This window comes from Rhincodon typus, chromosome 35, assembly GCF_021869965.1.
Source record: "Rhincodon typus isolate 14 chromosome 35, sRhiTyp1.1, whole genome shotgun sequence".
Lineage (NCBI taxonomy): Eukaryota > Metazoa > Chordata > Chondrichthyes > Orectolobiformes > Rhincodontidae > Rhincodon > Rhincodon typus.
Genome location: NC_063366.1, coordinates 901991 through 915241, shown reverse-complemented (window position 1 = coordinate 915241; position 13251 = coordinate 901991). Strand labels below are relative to the sequence as shown.

The following is a 13251-nucleotide window of genomic DNA, read 5'->3' as shown; positions in this document are numbered from 1 at the left end:
GGCCCTGTAACTAAACCCTGAGACCGCGTACACAGACCTGTGGCCTGAAGCAGGGTTGCCAGCGATCAGTGGCCCGGTGTGGAGTGTGGTGGAAGCCAGCTGTCAGAGTATGTGAAGACCCCTGTGCTGATCTGCTGCAGATAACCCCCCGAGAGAGACTCTGATGTTGGCATTTTAAGTTTGCCTCTTGTTTTTGTGACCTATGGTTATACTGTGTACAGCTGTATTGTACCTTTGTTTTCTTCACTTCTGTGCCTAAGAATTGTAGCTTGGGACACTGTACCTAAGATGGTGCCGTCTGTTGTTCACACTCTTACACTGTAACTAATCTGTAAGTGAAGAATCTTTACTCAACTACCTTTGTACCCAAGGTGGTGCTGTAAGTGGTGACTTATCAACTTCTCACGTAGTCATTTGACTACATGTTACAATAAAGTTAATCCAATTCAATTCAGTTATCACTGGACTATTCATCCAGAGATTCTCGTAATGTTCTGGGGATCTGGGTACAAATCCATAGAATCTGGAATTAAGAGTTGAACAACAACCACGAATCAATTCTCAGGAAATCTACCATCCTTACCTGATCTACAAGTGACCTCACACCCACACCAATGTGGTTTACTAAGCTAGCCCAGTCAGACACACCCACATTCTGTAAGTGAATATAATTATTTAATAAAAATCATGCTTTCAAAAATATTATTACAAATATGAAATGACCCCTGTGAAATTCAGACCCCTTCAAGCGATCGCAGTGTGTGAAATAGGTTTAAAATCATGAATAGTTTGAAATCACCGAGTTGAGCAGAATTTGAAAATACGTCTGTGCTCACTATCATGACAGTGCATATTTTCCAGTGGATTTGAAACATTAATGTATTTGAATTCTGAGGAAGGGTCACCAGATCCAAAATATTAACGCTGATTTCTGTTCACAGATGCTGCCAGACTTTCTGAACGTTTCCAGCAATTTTTCTGTTTTTGTTATTAATGTATTTGATCCTTCTTTAGCTTGCTGCATGCACGATGTTGCAAACCTCTCTTGTAAGTCATAACCAGAATAAATATGAGTAAATGTGACATTTATGAGCAACCAATTCAGCTGAAATAAGTGTGCGTACCAGAGAACTGTTTGTGAAGTGTGCCTTGATAATGAAAAGGTTGAGAACACTGTCCTAATAAAATGGTATTATTTATCTCCAGGGCTAGAATACAAGGGGATGGAGTTACATTCCATCTGTACAGCCCCTTTTTAGACTTCAGCTGTAGAACTGTGTTCAGTTCTGGACACTGCACATTGGTAAGAATATATTAGCCTGGGAGGGAATGCAGCATACAGTCACCATGATGTGCCAGGAGATTAAACAGTTAAATTCGGAGACGAGATTATTTTAACGTGATCTGTATTCTTTTCATTTAGAAGATTAAGGGTTGCTACATTGAAGTGTTTACAATATAAATTATACCATATTCCAAATCTGAAGTTGTGAACAACTGAATGTGTCACTCCAACTCAACTTTACCCCATCTCAGCTCCATCTGCTGCTCAAACCTTCATTCTCGAGACAACTATTCCAATGGGCTCCTGATGGGAATCTTATGTTCTACCCTCGAATTTGCCCCAAAATCCAGTCTGAATTCCCGCCCAACCCCTGCTCACTGGCTCCCCATCAAGGAACATCTATATTTCATATTTCTGATCCTTGATTTTAAATGCCTCCGTGATGTTTCCCCTCCCAATCTCTATCATCTCTTACACACCCACAACCATCCAACGTACCTCTTCAGCATCTCCCATTTTACTGGTCGCACCTTCAGCTGTCAAGGCCCCAGCCTCTGGAATTCCTGCCCTAAACCTCTCCATCTCTACACCTCACCTTCCTCCTTTCACACCGTCCATGGAACTGCGCTCTTTGATCTGGTTTTTGTTTATTTCTTTATCTCCTCTTGTGGCTCAGTGTCAACTTTATAACAATTCTGAGGGACCTTCGACAGAGATTTCAGATCCAGAGAAACCGCTCCCCCTGCTGGGAGAATCACAAACCAGTGACATAATCTGAACATGAAACCTTTACTGTTCAGGAGGGAAACCAGGAAACAGTTTCTCACACAAAAGGGGAGCGAAAATCCAGAGAACACTCTCCTCATAAAGCTGCAGATATTGGGCAATAATTGCAGTTATTCATACAGAGAGACATAGACTTTTACAAAAACAAGATACTGTGGATTCTGGAAATCTGAATCCAAACTGAAAGTGCTGGAAATCCCCAGCAGCTTTGTCAATCTCTGTGGAGAGAAACAGAGTTAGTGTTTCTGGGCAATGATCGGTGATCAGTCTGTGACCTCTGTTCCTCTATCTATAGACAGCTGTGTTCAGTGAAAGGGTCACAGCAGATCGAGCAAACTTGGGGAATGAGGGGCACATCATCTGTCATCTAATTGGTCATTGATGGAACTGACTGGAGGGGATGAACCTCTGCTGTGTTCTCCTCTCTCCAGTCTCAACGTGCTGATCCGAACATCTCTCTTTCTACATCTCGTCACCCTAACCTAAGACCCTTACACACACCATCTCTTTCTTCCTCCAGCCTCATCACTCTAGACTTCAGTCACCCACACCATCTCCCAGTCTCTCTCACTAGCCCCTGATCCCAGTTCCATCTTTCCCCTGGCCAGTTCTGATTGTTGGTCTCCTTCCTCACTGAGACCCTCTCTGTGCCCATTACCCACTAACTGAGGATTAATGCCCAATACAGAGCCTGGCACTGAGACCTCTCTGACCAAGAGTTAATGCTCCAAAACCCAGGCTGGCACTGAGACCTTCTCTGACCAGGGGTTAATGCTCCAATACCCAGGCTGGCACTGAGACCTCTCTGTGCCCATTACCCACCTGCAGATGCCCCTCCACACAGGAGGCCGAGTAGTATGAGTCTTAACATTGTTGTCTGCCCTCTCGGAGTTTGAGGAATGGTCTGTAGTCACTGCTTTTGGAACAGATGATCTTGTACTGGAGAGATCTTAATAGTCTCAAGCTCTGGATCTGTCTGAGTATGCTCTGACACAGAACTGGTGAAATTAACATCAAATCCCTCCTTACTGATTGGGCACTGCTTACCCCGAGCCAATGAGAATAGGAACAGTATGTGAGTTAGCAGTTTCCGGGTAGAACATTCCTGGACAGGTTGAGTCTGTCTCAAAATAAATTTGAAAATTACAGTGAACCACCCAATCAGAGAGATACTGTAAATGCACACCATCGGTTACCAGGGAGAATAAACTGCAGCAGGTTTTCAGAATCAAAGGAGAAACTGAAAGTGATTTGATGCAGAACATGACCAGGAGGGGAACATTAGGAACATTCGAGCTGGCTGCTCAATGTATCTGCAACACTTACCCATCTTTATTCAAAGTCCCCTGAGACCCTAACCTAATAAAAATTATTCCCACTCAGATATCCAATCTCCCTCTGTCCCAGCGTGCTCAGTCTCCTGAGGGGAGAGAGTGATTAATTTCTACACCCCTGGGTGTGAAAATACTGTGTCCATCTCTACCCAATTGAATCCAAGTGAACATTACAGACACCTTGATTAGACCACCCTCGACAGTCTACACTCTGAGAAACTGAGTTTATACTTTATAATGTGAGACAGACATTGCAAAAACCAGGAAGTCCTGCTGAACATTTACAAAATATTGTTTTGTCCCAGTCTGAAGGACTGTGCTCTATTCTGGACCCTCCCACTTCAGGAGGGTGTGAAGATCTTACAGACAGTGCGGACAACCATTAAGATGATACACTGGGTGAAGAATACATTTCTCATCATACTCAGCAAGGTGGCGATCACACTGGACTGGGAGATTGAAAGAGGATGGTGTCAAGACAGGAGAATGTTAACAATGAGGGAAGATTAACATTAGACCAGAGGAGACTAATGGGAGATTTACTTGAGGTTTATAAAATCAGAATGAGATATGAATAGAGAGGGAGGAAGGACACACATATAGACAAATTGGAGTTGGCCATTCCGCTCCTTAAGCCTATTCCACCATTCAATAAGATCATGGCTGATCTGATTAGTCTTTGGTCCTGCCTTCCCTCATAACCTTTCACTCCCTTATTAATCAAGAATCTATTCACCATGGCCTTGTAAAGATTCAGCAATGTTGCTTCCACCACCTTTTGAAGAAGAGAGTTCTAAAGACACAGGGCCTTTAATGAGACAAGTTTTCACCTTATCTCTGTCTTAAATGAATGGTCTGTTATCTGAGCCAGAGATTCTCCCAGAAGAGGAAACACCCTCTCCACACCCCGCCCTGTCAAATCCCTTCAGGTTCTTACAGTGTTTCAGGAAAGTTGTCTCACTTTTGAAAGTTGTCTCACTTTTCTAAACTCCACAAGATACAAGCCCAACCTGTCCACCACTTCCTATTAATTCCACAGAAACATTGAAGATAGGAACCGGAATGGGCAATTTGGCACCTCAAGCCTGTTCTGCCTTCAATATGATCATGGTTGATCATTCAAATCAATGCTCCACTCCCACCACCGCCCCACCCCTCCCCCCCCCATATTCTTTTTAGCCACAAGAGCTCCTTCTTAAAAACACATGATGCTTTGTCCAAAACCACTTTCTGCAGTAGTGAAGGTGACAGGCTGACCAGCCTCTAGATGCTGCCGATTCTGTGAGGAACCTTCAATACAGATTTCAGATCCTGAGAGCAGGAGGAGCACACCACAACTTTGAACTCTCCTGCCATGACTTACTCCTTTAAATTAATTGGTGTTGAGTTTAGTAAACCTTGATCTGAATTGCTTCCAATATTTTAAGATGTAAGCTTTATTGTCACATCTACTCCATTCCAGAAGTACAGGAGTGCAGTGAAAAGTGTACAATGTCACCAAACATGGCATCATCTTACGTACAAAGGTACCTAGGTACAAAACTTAGGTACAAGTAGTAATACAAAAGAAACAAAATTACAAGTAAATCATTACTATTGTTATTAGTATAAGTAGAAAAATAAAGAAATAAAGTTAAAAGTTAACTTGACGGTCTTTCCTAGTATTAAGCGGAAAAATAGGGCTCAGTCTCCTCCACTTTGGCCCACTATGCAGGAAACTTTGGGATTCCTGCTCTGAATGCCGCACATGCCAGGCACCTCCCTCACCAAAACGTCGGACCCACTCTAACCACGTTGGGCCGAGGCCCACAGCTGCTTCCACACACCAACCTCCAGCTGGCACCACTCAGGACCCACATCTGCTGCTACATGAAGAGCGATGCCATTGCCATGGCTGTGTCTCTCTCCAGAAGTCCAGAAGAAGATTAAAAAAAGACAAGGAGAGAGAAGGAAAAGAAAGAATGCAGCCAGCCTGGAGCCACCATCTTGAATAGCTGGCTCACTCTCAGTATATTCACATCTCTCTTGAAATAAGGTGAACAATACTGTGCACAGTACTCCAAATATGGTCTTAGCATTACCTTGTATGACAGAAACCAAACCTATTTTATTTTCAATTCCCCTGTGAGTAACTGTGCTTATCTCACTACTTGCCTTGCCTGCATAATGTAACTTTGTGAGTCATGTACGAGGAAAACCTGATCTGTCTACATCGCAAAGCTGGGCAACATTTCACCATTTGGACAAAGCGCTTCTTTTTGTATTTTGTTCTGCCAAAATGGAATTTGTACATTTTCTGTTATGTTGCCCAGTCACGTAACCAATGCAGTCCCACTGTAGCCTCCTTATGTCTTTTTCACAACTTAATAAATTACCCATCATTGTAGCATCATTATATTTTGTTACGATACCTTCCAAGTAATTTCTATTGTTTGTAAATAGTTGAGGGCACAGCGCTGCTTCATGTGGCACACCAGTTATTACACCTTGCTAACTTAACAGTGGCCCATTTATTCCTACCTGCTGATTCATGTCAGGCAGCCAATCTTCTACCAGGCCAATCTGTTACTGCCTGCACCATGATCTATTATTTTTTTCAATAACCTTTGATGTGGCTTCATATCAAATGCCTTCTGAAAATCTAAGTACAGTTCATCCACTAGTTCACCTTTATCCACAGCAGGTCTTTAATAATAAGTTTGAACATTTCCCCATGTCAGATGTAAGCTGACTGGCCTGTAGTTTCCTGCTTTCTGTGTCCCTCCTTTACCTGAATAAAGGACACAAATGTGCTATCTTATAATCGATTGGGACTTTCCAAAATCTAGTGAATTTTAGAAAATGAAAATCAACTAATAAACTATCTAAATAAAACAAAACACAGAATGAAAATCTGATACAAACACAGAAATTGATGTAGAAACTCAACAAGTCTGGTAACATCTGTGGCGAGAGGTCTATGGCCCTGACCCAAATTTTTAATTCCTCTCTGTTTACAGGAGAGGTGCTGGAGGGCTGGAGAATGGCTAATATAGTTCCTCTTTACAAGAAGGGTCGTACAGATAGACCAGGGAACTATAGACCGGTGAGACTAACATCAGTGTTAGGGAAACTATTGGGGAAAATAGTGAAGGAGAAAATTAATCTCCATTTAGAGAGGCAAGGTTTGATCAGGGAGAGTCAGCATGGGGCTTTGTCAGAGGGAGGTCATGCCAACAAATTTGGTGGAATTTTCCGAGGAGGTGACCAAGATGTAGATGAGGGTAGGGCAGTTGATATAGTTTATATAGATTTCAGCAAAGTCCCACATGGGGGACTGATAAAGAAGGTAAAAGCTTACAGCAACTTAGCAAGATGGATCCAAAATTGGCTTAGTGATTGGATACAGAGGGTGGTGGTAGAGATCTGTTTGTGTAACTGGAGCCCTGTGTGCAGCGGTATACCACAGGGACCAATGCCGGGTCCATTATTGTTTGTGATATGCATAAATGATGACTGGGGGTGGGGAGGGGGGTGCTGATGTTATGGACCAGACCAGACCCCTTCAAAATATATTAAGAAGATAGTCTAGACCCTAACCTTTTCTCATTTTAAAGGCAAGTGCTAGGCAGTATGTTCTGGATGCAGTTCATTGATCAGACTACCAGACTTGAAGCAAAACATACTTTATTCATACGCTATAGTTAAAATACAACAAGTGAAAGAATTGGAATAACTTAACTCTATTGGATAACTTAACACATTAATAGATTATTTAACTGCTAAACATTAACTGTTCCAATATAGTAACATCCCATAAACACAGCCTTGGAAAAGGCAAATTCAGTAAAATAGATTGTCTCACATACAATTCTAGCAGCTCTGACCACACTCTTCCAGGCTGCTTCTATTGTTCCAAGCTGTTTAGTTTATTGGCTTTGAGCAGACTGCTCTGTCTCAACGATTCTTTGTTAAAAAAAAGGACAAAGTACACGTCTTAAAGCCATAGTATCGTCACAAAAATAAGTTAGTTTGCAGATTATACAAAGATGGTTGACAGTGAGGAGGAAGGTAATAGGTTACAGGAGATAAATGATTGGTCAGATCGGCAGATCAGTGGCAGATGAAACTTAACCCTGCAAAATGTGACTGTGGCATCTTGGAAGAAGGAGCAAGACAAGGGAGTACTCAATGAATAGTAGGACACCAGGAAGCTGAGGAAGAAAGGGATTTTGGGTTCTTGTCTCTGCCAATCTGACCAATTATTTATCTCCTGTAACCTATTACCTTCCTCCTCACTGTCAACCACCTTTGTGTCGTCTGCAAGCTAACATTTTTGTATCAATACTATGGCTTTAAGAGGTGTACTTTGTCCTTTTTTTTAAACGAAAAATCGTTGAGGTAGGACAGACTTAATAGGGTAGTTAAGTAGGTATATGGGACTGTTGTCTTTATCAGTCAGGACATGGATTATAGGAGTAGGGAGGTTATGTTGGAGTGTCAGAATTTTGGTTAGGCCACAAAACAAAAACAGAAGTTGCTGGAAAAACTCAGCATGTGTGGGAAGAAAGCAGAGTTAACGTTTCAAATCCAATGATGCTTCATCAAAACTGGTGTTCTGCATCCATATTTCTTAATTTTATTTTAGTTAGGCTACAGCTGGAATACTGTGTGGCATTCTGGTCACTGCACTACAGGAAGGATGTGATTGTACTGGAGAGGGTGCAGAGGAGATTTGCCAGGATGTTGCCTGGGATGGAGTAGGTTAGCTATGAAGAAAGGCTGGATAAGCTCTGGTTGTTTTCTTTGGAGCAAAGAAGGCTGACAGCAAACCTGACAGGTGTAAAAGATTATGAAGGGCATGGACAGGGTGGATAGAAAGCAGCTGTTTCCCTTAGTCGAAAGGTCAATAACAAGGGGGAGTAATTTTAAAGAGAAAGGCAGAGGTTTAGTTGGGATTGCAGAAAAAATAATTTGCACCCAGAGCATGTTGAGGGAATGGAATGCACTGCCTGGGAGGGTAGGTGAGGTGGTAAACCTCTAAAACATTCTTAGATGAGTACTTGAAGTGCCATGACATTCAAGGCTATGGGCCTAGTGCAGAAAAGTGGTACTAGCATTGGTAGTAGTTTATTTTTGGCAATACTGAAATGATGGGCTGAAGGGCTTTTTCTGTCCTGTATGATTCAATGATTCTATGAGAGAAACAGAGTTAATATTTCAAGTCTGGAATGATTTTTCTTCAAAAAAAGACACTTTCTATCAGAGGCTGTTGCTAGGCAAAGGCAGCATATATTTTAGGTCTTCTGTCCAGAGAACTTTAGCAATTAAGTCATGAAATCTGAGCCGTTATCACAATCTAAAAGCACTGGGGCCTCTTTACATAATATCACCTCATTTGTCAGTAAATGGCAAATAATTCACAGTGCTTCTTAATCTTTTGACTTTGCAGTTACTGGGACATCGCATAATAAATCCTCTTCGATGCAGAAATGTCTATGTTCCAGCTTTCAAATTCCAAAAATATACATCTGTTCCCAAGAGAATTTGGAGGTGTCAGTGTTGGACAGGGGTGGACAAGGTTATAAATCAGACAACACCAGGTTATGGTTTTTTTAGGTGTCCATCATGTTCCTTCTCATCTGAGCAGATCCTGTGTATGCACACAGCTTGTCCATAGGGGTTGGCTTCTTTGTCGTCTGATTTCTGACCTTCCCAACCGAAGACTATTCTGCCCCTCAAACCTGCTCTGTCGTTGAATAAGATCACAGCTGAACCTGAAATTTGCATTCCTACCTACTCCCTACCTTTCATCCCTTACTCAAGAAGAATATTTTTCCTACTGGCTTCATACTCAATGGACATATTCAAGAACTTTGCTCCCACCACTGTTTCAGGAAGAGAGTTCTAAACATGCATGGCCCTCAGATGGAAAATTTTGCCTTATCTATGTTTTGAATGGGCAAGTACTTATTTTTAAACAGTGGCTCCCTATTTCTAGATTCTCCCGTAAGTGGGAATATCCTCCCTGCATCTACTTTCTCCAGATCCACAAAATCTTACATGTTCCCAACAGGTTGCCCCTTACACTTAGAAACTCCAGCGGATACAAGTCTATCCTGTCTAACCTTTTGTCATAAGACAACCCACCCATTCCAGGTATTTGTCTGGTGACATTTCTAGGGACACTGGAAAATGAGTAGGCCATTCAGCCCCTTAACCTGTTTCCCATTCAATGAGATTATGGCTGACCTGTGGCCTAGCTCAACATACCTGCCTTTGGCCATATCCCCATCGGTCCCAGATTTAAAATCAACAGCTGATCCACTGCCATTTGTGGAAGAGAGTTCCAAACCTCTCCCACCCTTTTGTGTGTAGAAATGCTTCCTAACATCTCTCCTGAACAGTCCCGCCCTAAATATCAGACTGTGCCCTCTAGTTTGAGAATCCCCTACCAATGGAAATTTATCAGACCTGTTTTATCTAACCTATTTTTTCCTGTTAATATCTTGAAGACTTTCGTCAGATCACCTCTTAAATTTCTAAATACTGGAAAAAACAAGCCTAATTTGATTTAATTTATTTATTGTCACGTGTATCTTATTACAAAGTATAGTGAAGAACGTTGTATAGTGTCGCCATTCACTGGCCCCATCCTAAAACACAGAAAAATAAACCAAAATCTAGAATATAAAGGCAGAAGAAAAAAAAAGAATTGAAGTCCAACTTTACAGACCTGCTTGTTAAGTGTACAGCCATTGGCCTGGAGGGGCCAGCCACGAGTCTCCTCATTTGGCTGCCCAAACAAGAGTTGCCACTCTCTAGTACCATCTCATCTCCACCAACACTGCCACCACCATGAGTCCTCACTGGACCTCGCCAATGCAGCTGCCACCAATGCTGCCAGATCCCGCACTCAACTCTGCCGCAGCCATGAGTTATCTCCAGGCCTACCTCACCAATACAGCCACTGCCGAGTCTTTGGGTCTCGGACTGGGCCCAAACTCATCTCCACTGCCGCCTCCATAAAACTGTGCTGGACAAAGATGCTGCAGGGTGATGCAAACTCACCTCCCCGGCAACAGCCATGCGTCAGCGCTGGGCCCATCCTGTATAACCTCTGCTTATAACTCTGCTCCCTGAAGTTCAGGTATTGTCTTGTAAACCTACCTTGTACTTTCTCCAAAGCTACCATATCCTGTCTGAACTACTTTCAATGTATATACATTCCTCCCTTAATAAAGTGAGCCATATTGTGTACAGTATTCCAGAAGTGGTGTCCCCAGTGCCCTGTCTATTTGGAGCATAATCCACAGGAATACTTTTGTATTCATTTCCCTTCACAGTAAGTGATTACATTCTATGCGCTTTCGTACTAGACCTACACACCAACATTCAATGCTTCAGCACAACGACATCCCGATCTCCCTACATCCCAAAATGCTGCAATCTCTCACCGTTTACATACTGTACCTCCTATTTACTCTTCCTGCCAAAATGGATAATTGCACATTTTCCCACATTTTGATCCTGTTCCCTCCTATTTTTGATTTACAGTGATATTTATGATGTTATTTGTGTCTTGTGTTGTGAAAACAGGTACAAAATAGGAAGAAAATATGGAGGAAGAGTCATCTTGGAATTGAAATGTTTGCCGGACCTGCTGAGTTTCTCCAGTGTTGTCTGTTTTCATGCATTTCACTTCAAAATGTCTATTCAGTTCATCTGCTATCTCTTTAATTAGGAATCTGAAAGTTCTGATAAAGCACCCTGACTGGATACACTCCACCCAGAGTTCTGAAGGAGATAGTTAAGGAGATTTTAGAGGCATTGTCAGTGATCTTTCAGAAATCACTGGAGTCAAGGAGGGTTCCAGAGGACTAGAAAATGGGCAAATGTAACACCCCTGCCTAAGAAGGAAGGGAGGCAGAAGACAGGAAACTATAGGTCAGTTAGCCTGACTTTAGTCATTGGTGAGGTTTTAGAATCCATTAGAAAAGATGAGATTGCTGAGCACTTGGAAGTGCGTGGTAAAACTGGGCTGAATCAGCATGGCTTCATCAAAAGGACACCATGAATAACAAACATGTTAGAATTTCTTGAGCAGGTAACAAGGAAATTAGACAAAGGAGAGCGAGTGGAAATGATCTATTTGGATTTCCAGAAGGCCTTTGATAAGGTGTCACACAGGAAGCTGCTAAATAAGATATGAGCTCATGGTGTTAGAGGCAAGGTACAGGTATGGATAGAGGATTGGCTGCCTGGCAGAAGGCAGGGAATGGGGATAAAGGGATCTTTTTCAGGATGTCTGCAGGTGACTGGTGGAGTTCCACAGGAGTTAGTGTTGAGTTCACAATTATTCACGTCATTATATTATTAATTTGGATGAGCGAACTGATGGCATTGTAGCTACATTTGGTGATATACAAAGATGGATACAGGGACAGGTAGTGTTGAGGAAGCGGGGAGGCTGCTGAAGGACTTGGACAGGCGAGGAGAGAGGGTAAAGCAGTGGCAGATGGAATACAATGTGGGAAAGTTTTTTTTATTCATTCACACATTGCAGGCATTGCTGGCCAGGCCAGGCAGCATTTATTGCCCATCCCTAATTGCCCAGACTCCAGTTAAGAGTCAACCACACTGCTGTGGGTCTGGAGTCACAGGTAGGCCAGACCAGGTAAGGATGGCAGTTTCCTTCCTTCAAGGACATCAGTGAACTAGGTGGGTTTTCCCAACAATTGGCAATGGATTCACGGTCATCATTAGACTCTTAATTCCAGACATTTTATTGAATTCAAATTCCACCATCTGCCATGGCAGGATTCAAACCTGGGTCCCCAGAACAGTATCTGGGTCTCTTCTTTTGAACAGTCCAGCAATAATACCAGTAGGTCAACACAAGTGTGAGGCTATGCACTGTGGTGGGAAGAATAGAGGCAGAGACTATTTCTTAAATGAGAAAGGCTTCGGAAATCTGAAGCGTAAGGGGACTTGGGATTTTCTTCAAATTAACATTTAGGTTCAGTTGGCAGTTAGGAAGTTAACAAATACAATGTTAATATTTATTTCAAGAGGGCTAGAATACAGGAGCAGAGATTTACTGCTGAGGTTGTATAAGGCTCTGGTCAGTCTGCATTTGGAATATTGTGAGCAGTTTTGGGCCCTGCATTTAAGGAAGGAAGTGCTAGCATTGGAGGGGGCTAGAGGAGGTTTACAACAATGATTGCAGGAAAGAAGGAGCGATTCAGGACTCTGTCTGTACCCAATGGAGTTTAGAGGGATGAGGGGAGGACAGATTGAAGCTTACAGAACACTGAGAGGTCTGGATAGAGTGGAGATGTTTCCACTAGTTGGAGAGACTTGAACCCGAGAGCAGCCTCAGAGTGAATGGACTGCTGTTTAGAACGGAGATGGGGAGGACTTTCTTCAGCCAGAGGTTGGTGAATCTGTGGAACTCATTGCTGCAGAGAGTTGTGGAGGCCATGTCACTGAGTGTATTTAAGAGAGAGAAAGATAGGTTCTTCATTAGTAAGGGAATCAATGGTTATGGAGAATAAGCAGCAGAATAGGTTGACAAATATATCAGCCATGATCGAAGGGTGGAGCACACCTGATGGGCCAAATGGCCTAATTCTGTTCCTGTATTTTATGGCCTTATGACTGGAATGTATAACAGCCCCATGATGGTATCACTAGATTGAGTGCCAGCCCTTGTTGTGATTATACTGCTGCTCAGCTAGCATATCTGTAGAAAAGAGATAACAAGGTGTAGAACTGGATGAACACAGCAGGCCAAGCAGCATCAGAGGAGCAGGAAAGCTGACGTTTCGGGTCTGGACCCTTCTTCAGAAATGGGGGAGGGGAAGG

General features: G+C 42.7%; 1 protein-coding gene across 2 annotated transcripts in view; it reads right to left on the bottom strand.

Annotated features, from left to right (window-relative positions):
• Positions 1-3078, bottom strand: part of LOC109926076 (class I histocompatibility antigen, F10 alpha chain-like) — an 11687-nt gene extending 8609 nt beyond the window's left edge. For both annotated transcript variants that reach the window (XM_048616736.1, XM_048616737.1), the window contains exon 1: positions 2894-3078. In XM_048616736.1, the coding sequence (XP_048472693.1) occupies positions 2894-2942 (49 nt within the window). In that variant the 5' untranslated portion in view covers positions 2943-3078. The remainder of the gene's footprint in view (positions 1-2893) is intronic.
• Positions 3079-13251: the final 10173 nt, after the last annotated feature.